The 12951-nt window shown below is 41.6% G+C and overlaps 1 protein-coding gene across 2 annotated transcripts in view; it reads left to right on the forward strand.

Moving 5' to 3' along the window:
* NPSR1 (neuropeptide S receptor 1) overlaps nucleotides 1-12951 on the forward strand; it is a 154591-nt gene that overhangs the window by 140146 nt on the left and 1494 nt on the right. For both annotated transcript variants that reach the window (XM_010831141.1, XM_010831142.1), the window contains 2 exons: nucleotides 7898-7984; nucleotides 12704-12884. In XM_010831141.1, coding sequence (XP_010829443.1) covers nucleotides 7898-7984; nucleotides 12704-12884 — 268 coding nt within the window. The remainder of the gene's footprint in view (nucleotides 1-7897; nucleotides 7985-12703; nucleotides 12885-12951) is intronic.

Below are 12951 nucleotides of genomic sequence, written 5' to 3' on the forward strand. Positions count from 1 at the left end.
CAGGCCTGTGGCCACTGCTGAGTTTTCCAAATTTGCTGGCATATTGAGGGCAGCACTTTCACAGCATCATCTTTCAGGATTTGGAATAGCTCAACTGTAATTCCATCACCTCCACTAGCTTTGTTCGTAGTGATGCTTTCTAAGGCCCACTTGACTTCACATTCTAGGATGTCTGGCTCTAGGTCAGTGATCACACCATCATGATTATCTGGGTCATGAAGATCTTTTTTGTACAGTTCTTCTGTGTATTCTTGCCACCTCTTCTTAATATCTTCTGCTTCTGTTAGGTCCATACCATTTCTGTCCTTTATCAAGCCCATCTTTGCATGAAATGTTCCCTTGGTATCTCTAATTTTCTTGAAGAGATCTCTAGTCTTTCCCATTCTGTTGTTTTCCTCTATTTCTTTGCATTGATTGCTGAGGAAGGCTTTCTTATCTCTACTTGCTATTCTTTGGAACTCTGCATTCAGATGCTTATATCTTTCCTTTTCTCCTTTGCTTTTTGCTTCTCTTCTTTTCACAGCTATTTGTAAGGACTTCCCAGACAGCCATTTTGCTTTTTTGCATTTCTTTTCCATGGGGATGGTCTTGATCCCTGTCTCCTGTACAGTGTCACGAACCTCAGTCCATAGTTCATCAGGCACTCTACTTATCAGATCTAGGCCCTTAAATCTATTTCTCACTTCCACTGTATAATCATAAGGGATTTGATTTAGGTCATACCTGAATGGTCTAGTGGTTTTCCCTACTTTCTTCAATTTAAGTCTGAATTTGGCAATAAGGAGTTCATGGTCTGAGCCACAGTCAGCTCCTGGTCTTGTTTTTGCTGAATGTATAGAGCTTCTCCATCTTTGGCTGCAAAGAATATAATTAAATACCAGGGAAATTTGAAACTTAGATGTGAAATGTAAGACTTTAAAATTTCTTTAAAGACAATGAAGGATGTTATCTTTATGACACTGGAATAAGAAAGGATTTCTTAAACAAGAGACAAGATGCATTAAACCAAAAAAGTGATAAATAAATTTGACTCTATTTATATTTAAAAGTCAAGCCAAAAAGTAGGAGAAGCTATTTGCAATACATTATCTAGGAAAAGATTAGTATCTAGAATGTATGAAGAATTCTTAAGATTCAATAAAAATATTTTTTAAAATGATAAATAGAAGAAAAATGAGGAAGACACAAATACATTTCGTAAGAGGGAAAAGAGAAATAGCCAAAAACAAGGTTCTCAACCTCACTGATACATGAGGAAAGTATACATTTAAACTTCAACTAGGTATAATTTGTCAGTCACAGGACTGGTAAAGTTTTAAAATCTGGTATTTCTAAGTATTAACAAAGATATAAACCTCATGGTTTATCTAGCAATATCATTCCTAAAAATCTTAGTAGACTTCTGACTTATTTGCTTCCAGTCAGCTTCACCAGCAACCATATCCACACAATCTTTCTGAAAATAATTCTCAGGTCTGACTAGTTTCTTTGCTTCCTCATTCAGTCCCCTAGAATAGAAGCTAGCTTGAGGTCATCTGAAACAGTAGGTGGGAGGCCACATCCTCAGTCTGCCTTTCCTCTCAGGAATGATCCTGAATGGGTCATTGCTGGTGTAAACTTCTCTTACAACTGAATTTGGATACTGGCTTCATTGGCATAAGATGTGCACAGTCAAAAGGTATACACGTTTGCTTTAGCAGTCCGTTTGCATTTTCAATTTGCATTGGGCCATACAAAGTATGCACTTGGTGCTATGAAGACAAGAAACAATCAGATTCCAAAATTTAAGGGGCTTCCTGTGGTAAAGAATCCATGAAATGGGTTTGATCTCTGGTCCAGGAAGATCCTACATGCCATGTGGCAGCTAACCCTGTGTGCCACAACTATTGAGCCCGTGCTCTAAAGTGCAGAGGTCACAACTATTGAGCCCACGTGCTGCAACTACTGAAGCCCAGTGCCCTAGAGACCATGCTCTGCTATAAGAGAAGCGACTGCAATGCGAAGCCCAGGCACCACAACCACAGAGTATCCTCTACTCCCCGCCACTAGAAAAAGCCCAAGTCCAGCAGTGAAGACCCAGCATAGCGAAAAAATAAATAAAATTTTTTTTAAAGTTTCCAAATTTTAGGACTTTCCCTAACTTCCTTCATTTTTGTTCATACTCCAACCAACTCTTGTCTGAGTTCATCTCTTTTTTCCTAATACTTTGCTAAACACAGCCGGTGGCAATCAACACACACTATTAACATTCTGTTTACCAACTGAGATAGTTAATTTTCTGTGTCAACTTGATTGTGCTAGCAAGATAGCTGGTAAAACGTTATTTCTAAGTGTGTCTAGAGGGCATTCCTGGAAGCATGTGAATCTGCACACTAAGTAAAGAAGGCAGGCCTCACCAATGACAGTGAGAATCATCCAACCCACTGAGGGCCAGAATAGAACTAAAAGCAAAGGAAGGGCAAATTTGCTCGAACTGGGACATCCATCTTGTCCTACTCTCTTCCTGGGACCTAAGACTAGGACAAAGATTTACACTATTGGGTGCCTGATTCTCCAGCGTTTTGACTTAGATGTACATCATCGTCTCTCCTGGTTTTCATGTTTTTGGATTTGGGCTAAATTAGACCATCAGACCTCTTGGTTCTGCAGACAGCAGATTATGGAATTTAGCCTTCATAACTGCATGAGTCAATTTCTATAATAAATTTCCACATATACATGGATATAGCTACCGATAGAGACATACATGGTCTCTTTCTCTGGAGAATCCTAACTCTATACCACCTTTGTACTCTCCCTGGGGGTCCAGTCTCAGTAAGCACACAACCTGCCTTCCCTTTATAACACTTCTAGCCAGTGCATCTCTACCGTCCCAGCTTTCCCTATCGGTCTCCTCACTACCTGCTCCCTGCCTAGAGGCCAATGCTGCATGCTGTAGGTTTGCATTATGACAGCACTGCATGTGAAGCTTCAATCTCTGCTTTAGTTAAGGAAGCACTAGCAGCTATATTAGAGAAAGCCTCAAATATAGTAACCTTAACAAAAGAGAAATTTGTTTCTTCTTCAGTTAAAGTCAGTTAAAGTCGAATTGACAGTAAAGGTCAACGGGAAAGACACACAGTCATTCAGAAACTCAAAATGACAATACTGCTACTCTCTAACAAATGGCTACTAAGGTATGGCTTAGCATCAGCATCCAGCAGATTGGGGATGAGGGAAGACAGCGTGAAGGATTACTCAGGGAGTTTATCGGAGCCAGGCCTGAGTTCTCTCCATGTTCCTTATAGGCAGAACTTAATCATGTGACTACCCCCAGCTGAAAGGAAAACTAAGATCATGGCATCTGGTCCCATCACTTCATGGCAAATAGATGGGGAAACAATGGAAACAGTAATAGATTTTATTTTCTTGGGCTCCAAAATCACTGTGGATGGCGACTGCAGCCATGATATTAAAAGACGCTTGCTCCTTGGAAGAAAAGCTATGACCAACCTAGACAGCCTATTAAAAAGCAGAGACATTACTTTGCCGACAAAGGTCCATCTAGTCAAAACCATAGTTTTTCCAGTGGTCATGTATGGATGTGAGAGTTGGATCATAAATAAAACTAAGCACCAAGGAATTGATGCTTTTGAACTGTGGTGTTGGAGAAGACTCTTGAGAGTCCCTTGGACTGCAAGGAGATCAAACCAGTTAATCCTAAAGGAAATCAGTCCTGAAGATTCATTGGAAAGACTGATGCTGAGCTGAAGCTCCAATACTTGGGCCACCTGATGCGAAGAGCTGACTCATTAGAAAAGACCCTGATGCTGGGAAAGACTGAAGGCAGGAGGAGAAGGGGACCACAGAGGATGAGATGGTTGGATGGCATCACCGACTTGATGGACATGAGTTTGATGAACATGCAGTCCATGCGGTTACAAAGAGTCAGACACGACTGAGTGAGTGAACTGAAATGAACAACCCCTGCTGAAAAGGAGGCTGGGAAATGTCATCTCTCTGTAGGCCTTGGGGGCAAAGGAAAGAATTTGGTGGATAGCTAACCTGTCTGCCACAATTATTTTGGGTCTGCCAGGGTTCCTGGTTCCACCTGAACTGAGGAGCTGAGGAATAGACAAGGCTGTGAGTTAGGTGAGTTAGGTCATACTTCCTTGTATCTATGACCTTCTGTTTTAAAAAAAGAAAACACACACAAGGAAAGGAAGTGGAGGTGGCCAAAGTTCTGAGCTAAGTAGATGAGACATAATGTGCTAAAAATAGTTCACATTAAGTTTATGTTCATAAGGAGGTCATCAATGATCAGAAATTAAAAATAAATTATAAGTTCAAAATTTTTAGAAATCAGACATAATTGTTAAAATGTTCAATTTTTAAATTAATCTGAAATAAATGAAGTTACCAACATATGAAAAAATAATGACTTTAAAATATTATCAGGTAGACTTCCTTATTAACAAACAAATCACCTGGACTCTTGCAGGTCTACTTATGCCTACCCTCAGCCCCAGCCAGACAGGAATAAATTCTGCTTCATTTAAAATCTCAGAAAAATAAAATAAAAAATAAAATCTCAGGACATCAGTGTTCCCCCTTCAGAGGCTCAGCCCACAAAAAAAAGGGGGGAGGGGGGTTCCCAGGGGCTCTGCAAGTGGCATGAAGCATGGGAAAGGAAAGGAACAGCGACAGGCCACTTCGGATTCATCCTTGAACTAAGACAGCCCAAGGCAGCATCCTGCTTCCAGTCCAAAATCTAATCCACCCACTGCCTCTAGGCTACCCCCTATTAATGCACAGTGACAGCTGAATTTAACTGCTTTTCACTCCTGCTCAGCCCCAAGGCCTGAGGGGAAATAATCCTTTTATCTCCCAATAAAGGAGAATTACTGGGATTTTGCAGCTCATCTCACTTTGAAGAGCCATCTCCAGGAGCTAGAGGTTTTGCATTTCCTAGAGTGGTCAGATTAAAGACGCTTTTCACTGATCTCATTGGGAGATGGAATGGTAGGAGTTGATTATATTGTCACCCAGTTGCCCTGTGGAAAGTACTGCAAGTTTCCATTTTAAACAGATTTCAGAGCACAAATGTCATTCTCAAAAAGTTTTCTGAAAAACTAAGTTTTCAGAGCCATGCTGTTTAGGAGCCAGCTGTTACACCAGCAAATGGAGATACTTTGAAAAGATATGATTTGATCTGCTGTCTTTTTTACTTGCCCCCATGGCTATAATCCCATCCTGATAATTATCTGATGTATATAAATTCTATATACAGATAATATTCAATAGTAGCCTATCTAAATATAGTAATGAGTATTCCCAGGTGATTCAGAGGTAAAGAATCCGCCTATCAAGCAGGAGGCTTGGGAAAATCCCCCGGAGAAGAAGTTGGCAACCCTCTCCAGTATTCTTGCCTGGAGAATCCCATGGACAGAGGAGACTGGTGGGCTACAATCCATGGGGTCACAGAAGAGTTGGATATAACAGAGTGACTAAACAACAACAACAAATGTAGTAATATTTTCTGTTCACTTCCATAAAGGCAGCTCATTCCTCCTGAAATACTGTTAAAATCTCATTCATCCCAACTAATAAGGAAATTGACATTCTCGCTATGGGGCTTGGCACCTTGAATACATTATTTTATTTTAATCTTCAAGACAACTCTGTGAATTAGGTGTTTTATGCTTCATTTTTGAAAGTGGGAAACTGACGCTGGGAACAGTAGGCAATTTGCATGACACCACTAGTAAGCTGTGCAGCTGGAGTGTGTACTCAGGTTTGATCTTGAAGTCTGTATCCTTCCCAAGATACTACTTTGGAAATCAGGGCTTCAACCTTGGCACTGTCAGTATTTTGAACTAGATAATTCTTCTTTTGTGGGGGACTGTCCTGTGCATTGAAGGATACTTAGCAGCATTCCTGGTCTCTGCCCACTAGATGCCTGGAACACCCACCCCAACCATTGTGACAATCAAAAATGTGTCCAATCATAACCCCAGGGGTAATATTTCCCCACCTAAAAACCACTGCTATAAACACTCCTGAAGTATTTTCTCCCTTATACCACTGAAATTTTGTGCTTCTGTGAAATGCACGGAACAATCTGAAGGCCCTAATAGTGCCTAAGAGTGGCCTCCCAGGGTAGACATCAAGAAATAAAAATCAGTTATATAATTAAATATAGCATTTCAGTTCACTGCACAGAAAAACCCCTTATTCCTATTATTCCTGCTAACAGCTTGTCTTCTCCAATGAGTAAGCGTTCAAACTGTGAAAACAGACAGAAGCTTCGATGACTTGCAGCTGCCTCAGAAACTCAGCCCAAACTCCTCAGGGAGACATTCAAGGTCTTCCTACTTTGGCCTCAGTCCTTCTCCCCACCCTCAAACCAGCGTCCTTTCAGGCTCCAGCCAAGCGAGATGACTCACCAAGATTCTAACACTTCCTACATGTTCTCATTTCCCCGTCTTGGCTGAGGACTTCCCCTCTGCTTCAGGCATCTTTCCCAATCCTACGCACCCACCCCCAGCTTGGCCTTGGGGATTTCCACCTCTGCCTTGTTGCCACCTCTGCATTACAGTGGGGGAATGGCTTCTTTCTTCGTTCATACTTGGTTTTTGGTTTTAGTCTCTCTCATCTCACCCAGCCTCATGCTGAGTGATCTTTCCTGCTGGATTGAAAGTTCCCAGAGAAGAGGAACTCTATTTTAGCCTGTTTTGTTCAGTCCTTATCGCTTGGTGGGTTGGGCTGGATTGGATTGCAGACAGGGTAGAATAAATAGTGCAAAGGTAAATTTCACACCAGTTTCCATGAGGATTTAAATACATTTCAAACGTGACAGCTGAAGGTGTAGTGAGGACCAGTGAGCATGGTAGCCGGGCTCTAGGGTAGTCCTATCTCGTGTGACTTAGGTGTGCCTGGGTGGGCCTCTGATCTCGGCCACCACTAGGCTTGTGTCCCTTGAGCCTTAATCAGTGGCACTCACCTGAGGGTGTGTGGGGCTGGCCTTCTGTCCATGCCTGTCCCTCACTGAGGGTCTGCTTATGTCCAGAGGGAGGGCATCTTTTCCCAACTTTCACAAAGGTACCAAGAGGGCTGGTAGAAGCCATGATAGTAAAAAATTCTCTCACAGCTTCAAGGTACCCTGCGTCAAGTGCCACCATTCCCAAACGTGCCATTTAACGACTCCTTCTACTAAGAACTACTGCACTGAATTCTGCCCGTCCTAATCAGTCATTTGTTTTACCACCACTCCTTAACTAGAGACGAGTTTATATTAATTCATTCAATAAATATTAATTAATCATTCACTAGTTTAGAGGATACAGGAGTGAGGAAAACAAAGTCTCTGTCTCCATCAAGCTTACATTCTAGTGGATTCCTAAATTTAATCCTTACATGTTTAGTATCAAACAACCCACATAAGATTAAAGTTATAACGAGGCTCTTATTTGGAACAGGTTTTATTATATCTCTGGCTTGAGCTTTTGTTGAGAGTGGGATTTCTGAGTTACATGAGTAAGTTCATCTGGGGTAAGATTTCTAGGAAAACTGCTTTGTCCTAGGTTGCTGAGGGGACAAGACCAATGTCTCAGCGTCACCCCCTGTGGTCACCTGGCTCATTCCAGATTCAGTTGATTCAGGGCATCCAGCCAAGACTCTTGAGAGTCTGGATGTCCCAATGCATTTGCATTTTACATTAAGCTGCTAACTGAGCAGTTTCTAGCATCCAGCCCATTTACTCTGAATATGTCAAAGGGCAGGGCGGGGGACGGGGGGTTCCTCCTGGGCATAGGTGAGGAGGATCTAGGTGGTCCCATGACAACTGTGGGTCTAACCTACAGTGTTCCTATTGGCAGAAGCAGGACTTCACTTAATGGTTCACTTTTTGCATCTGCAGATGGAAAGCTGTGCACCAGTTACAACCGAGGGCTCATCTCAAAGGCAAAGATCAAGGCCATCAAGTATAGTATTGTCATCATTCTTGGTAAGCAGCATCCCTCCTCGTGTTGTAAAACTGTGGACATTTCAATAACAAATTTGTACCTGGGACCTGGTGACACAAAGTACACACAAGGAAAAAATCTGTCTATGGGAACTTCTGCCTTTTCCCAATTAGAAAGGAATATGTGTGTGGAGCTTATCAGTGTCACTGCAGCTCCCTCACGGGCCAATATTTGGTTTCCTATATCTATCTTTATGAATATTGTTGTCCAACACAGCCAGGGGATGCATAATGTGGAGGAAAAACCTAATTAAGACATTACTAGCTGAAGCTGATGCTCACCATCATCTAGTTGACCCAGTTGCTTTTCTGAAGGCATACACTCCCCAGAGCTGAAGTTCAACAACCAAGGAAGACAGAAGCAGCATTCCATTTCTTCGGATATTTAATTTCAAGGTCACCATAAATTCTTCCCTAATGGATGCCTTATCTTCCCTGCTCGCTCCTGTCATTTTCCCTTTCTTTTTGTTTTTTTGGTCTCTCTACTCTTAAGACCCATAAAGTCACCTCGTCCAAGAAAAAAAGGTATTTCTAGAGCACCTAATATATGTCAGATTGGTGTTATATTCTTTGTCATTCCCAAACCTTCAAAACTTCCTCCCCCTTTCGTCCCCTCAGTTAATGGCCCTGATTCTTATTTCACAAGGAAAACACTCTTCCCAGAACAGAACTTCCTCATTCACCTGTCTTGATATCCATGGACCTACCTGCATCTCTGCCTTTTCTCCTATTACTATGGATAAACTATCTCTGCTCCTTAATCCAAAATGCACTTGAGCTATCCCATTCCTCCCTGCGCCTGCGAACTCAAGAATTCTCTTCCTGCAATCATCTCCTCTCCCCCACAGATATCCCCCTTGACTGGATCATATGCACATACACACACTGTAACAGCTCCCTCTATAAACTCCCCAGTAACAGACCCTCTTCTTTAACACTCTCCTTTCTAGCAGACCGCCTTCCCTTTTCATCTCTCATTCTCTGGAGCCTATTTCTATTAGCTTTCTTTCCTATTACTCTAGTACAGGCATACTTATCAAGGTAACCACAGCCAACAAAATGCCAGATGTCAATACTCAGTCTTGAGTTGATTTCCAAACAACATTTGCTCAGTTCTTCTTTGGAACACATCCTTTGTTTAGAAATTATATCTATGATTTCTACTTCAAATTTTTTTATAATTCAACTTGAAATTTTTATTTATGATAAGCTTAGCATACTCAACATGAAAAACCAGAAGCCTCAGCATGCTTTCTTATCTCCTGCAAGTTTACTCATCCTCCTGTGTTCCCAAGTTTAGTAAATGACTTCATCTTTCATCCACACCAAAAACCTAAGGGTCATCTGTCTGTCATCATTCTACTTCTCTTCCACGCCACATATCTAGTCTATCAGTAAGGCACAGAAACTTTACCTACAAAAGAAATCTCAAAATCAACCATTTTTCAGCATCTATACAATTATTTCCTTGATCTAAGCTCCTACCAACTTCTGCCTGGAACACTGGAACTGCAACTGATCTTCTCTTAATCCTTCTCTGTAAAGCAGATAATGTGATCTTTTTAAAAATGTTAATCAGACACTATCACTACCCTGCAAACTCACCTATGGATTCCCATTACACTGGAATAAAATCTTACTTTTTCCCATGTCTTACACAGTGTGTGTGATCTGTCCTCCAGCCAAGTATCCAGCCCCATGCCCCTGTTCTTTTCCTTGCCCATTCTATGTATAACAGGCACACTGGTTTTCTTGCTCTTTCTTCAAATGTCAACTTGTTCATACCTTGCAATATTTCCCACCTGAAATGCCCCACCTTCAGATGGTGGCATGGCTTATCCATGCCATGGCTTAACATCATCTTGTTTTCCAACAATACACCACCTCTTCAGAAAGGCCTCCTTGGCAAGTCTTAAATGTCTCTCCTATAGTCTTTACCCTACTTTATTTTTTCTTCATATTTCTACTTCCACTTGACAGTATAGGGTATATATTGATCTGCTTATTGTCTATCTCCCCTGCTGGCAAAATCCCCACAAGCAATGACTTTCACTTTTGTTTTCCTTACATTATCTCCAAGAGCTTATAGGGTCCATGCACACTGTGCTTAATTAATATCTGTTGAAAGAACAAATGGGGATATGCATGAAGGAAAAGATTTGTGCCATTCCCTTTTTTACTTAGCTCAAAATACTACCCCTCCCTACCCACCTTGTGGTTCTTAAGAGCTCTGGGAGCATAGCTCTCATGTTAGGTCTGCTAGTACATTAAGTCACCAGAACTGTCCATCTCACCTTTCTAAAATGCATCTGCAAAATACCAAACAGACCACATGCCGTGTGACTTAGCCAGGAGAATACACTCACAAAATAACTTTGCAGGCAGACCTGGGGATAGAGCACATACCACCCACTGGGGCTCAGAATCCTTTCCCAGAAGCTTCTGAAGTAGATCAGAGATTATCTGCTTTCCCAGACAATCAGGAGCATGATACACATTCCCTGGATGTTGAGTCAGGAAGCATATCTTATATATGTGTTTCAGAGCCAGTACAGCCTTTTATAATCAGGAGCCATATACATAAGCACTGGATTCCCTTTAGTCAGAGAGCAAGAAAGTCCACAAGGAGGTCAGCCATGTCAGTGATCCAATCAGACCAAAATGCCCCTTCCTATAACAAATATTTTGTAATGCCCCTCTACCACTCTGAAATGAAATGTATACAAAAACCTATGAACCTAACATAATTCTTAACAGAGCAATGTATAACATAAAGAGAGACTAGGAAGAAAATAATTGATAACAAAATAATATGTATTTCAATATATAAATACTTGGATACAGTCCTTAGTAGAATAAAGAAGTAATAATAGTTACAAATGCAAACCAATGCAGGTGTGTTTTCATGGAGACATAAAAAATAAAGCAGCATTGCTGTCAGTGACTTTATTTTCCCAGTAGGTGAACAAATCCTGCTAAAGTTCCAAATTAAACAAAGTAATCTTTCCTCTATTTGCAAGGGAATTGGACTTCTGGAAAACTCAGTATTTATTTAAAATATTGTGGTCATATATAAAATAGAATCAGGTTTTTAGACTGGGGTCATTATAAACAGATTCTCTGCTCCATAAATGTCCAAATGGGCATTTGAAGGATGTATGAGACGTGGGTGGGGCTGGCTGCATGATGCAGGGGGACAGGTATCCCTAGGAAAACCAGAACCAACACACAACACACACAAATATATGCACACGTGTTTTCAAAATTCCCCAAACAGAAGCTCTGCCCCTCCATGCCCCAGAACTACTATCTGCGCCAATGCCTGGCTTTACCACCAAAGCCCAGAATGTTCAGTGGTCTTTGTGTTACAACTGTTCCCTTTTAACAGATTGTCAAGGTCAAGGAGGGAAAAAAAACATGTGTCAGTCAAAGAGTTATGGCGACAAGCTGATTCCTGCAGTCAGATGGCAAAGGAAGCCTGACTTCCCTGAGGAAAAAGCCTATGACTGAGAAAGCGAAGAAAGAGAGTGGAGAGGATGGGGCAAGAAAGTAAGAGAGAGCACATGTGGGTTCCAGTCAACCCCAAGAAGGTTTATCTCTATGGTATTAATCTGTGTTCTCCAGAGAAACTATATATATATATATATATACATACACACATACATACCTATATATATATATTAAGATATTTATTGTAAACAATTGGCTCATTTGACTGTGAAGCTGAAAAGTCCCCAGATCTCCAGATCCAGGAGAGCTAATGGTGTCGTCTCAGTCTGAGTCAAAGTATGAAGGCCAAAGAGGATCAAAGTCTTAGCCAGAAGACAGTCAAGCAAACAGAGTGACTCCTCTCTCACTCACCCTTTTTATTGTACTCAAACCTATGGATAGATCACTGCCCACCCACACTGGGGAGGACAACTTACTTTTCTTAATCTACAAATTCAAATGTTAATCTCATTCAGAAATACTCTGAGAACACAGAAATAATCAGAAGTAATGATTAACAAAAAAATTTGGCATCCTATGACCTAGTCAAGGTGGCACATAAAATTGGCCATCGCACTCTGGGTCTCCATTTCTCATCTCCTTCCTCTGAGGATTTGGATGCAAGCAGAATCAGGGTCTCACGCATACTAATGCACTTGGTAAGGGGTATATAATGTGGGTGTTGCCTGGAAAGGCTGACTTGGAAATGGAAAATAAAATTGAGAATCTTGTGACTTAGCCAGGCTGTGTTTTGAAACACTAGATATCACCCCTTCCCCTCGCCTACCCCAAAACAGGAGTCACTATAAAGTGCTCCTTGTTCTGTCTTTTACCATAGAGTCTCCAAAGGGATTTGCTGAATTTTTTTTCGCACTGTGTAGAATGAGAGGCTGAGGCCATGCTGAACAGCTCCCAGCCTTTCAAGGATCACTGCAGTAGTTAAATCAGACCCTCCCTTTACAAATAGAGAAGCTCCAGCAAATTTACTCAACTTTAGAAATGCGTCTGTGGGATGTAATGTATGTATGTGTGAGTGTGTGTGTGTGTGTGTTTAAGTAAACATGACATTAATATGAACACACACAACTGTTCTAAATATTTCTGAGATCCCAGGTGGTAAGGAGCCTCCTCATTGAAGCTCCACTCAGGGCCAACACGGAGGGCCCCTTGGGCTGTGGGCTGCTACAGGGCTAATGGTTCTCTTCTCCCCAGCCTTCATCTGCTGTTGGAGTCCCTACTTCCTCTTCGACATTTTGGACAATTTCAGCCTCCTTCCAAACACTAAGGAGCGTTTCTACGCCTCTGTGATCATTCAGAACCTGCCTGCCTTGAACAGTGCCATCAACCCCCTCATCTACTGTGTTTTCAGCAACTCCATATGCTTCCCCTGCAGGTAAGGGGCATTCAGACACGGGGAAGCCCTCTGCACTCACCTCCAACCTGTGTCTTCCTCATGCTAG

This window comes from Bison bison, unplaced genomic scaffold (genome assembly GCF_000754665.1).
Source record: "Bison bison bison isolate TAMUID 2011002044 unplaced genomic scaffold, Bison_UMD1.0 scf7180017864525, whole genome shotgun sequence".
In the NCBI taxonomy this organism is placed as follows: Eukaryota; Metazoa; Chordata; class Mammalia; order Artiodactyla; family Bovidae; genus Bison; species Bison bison.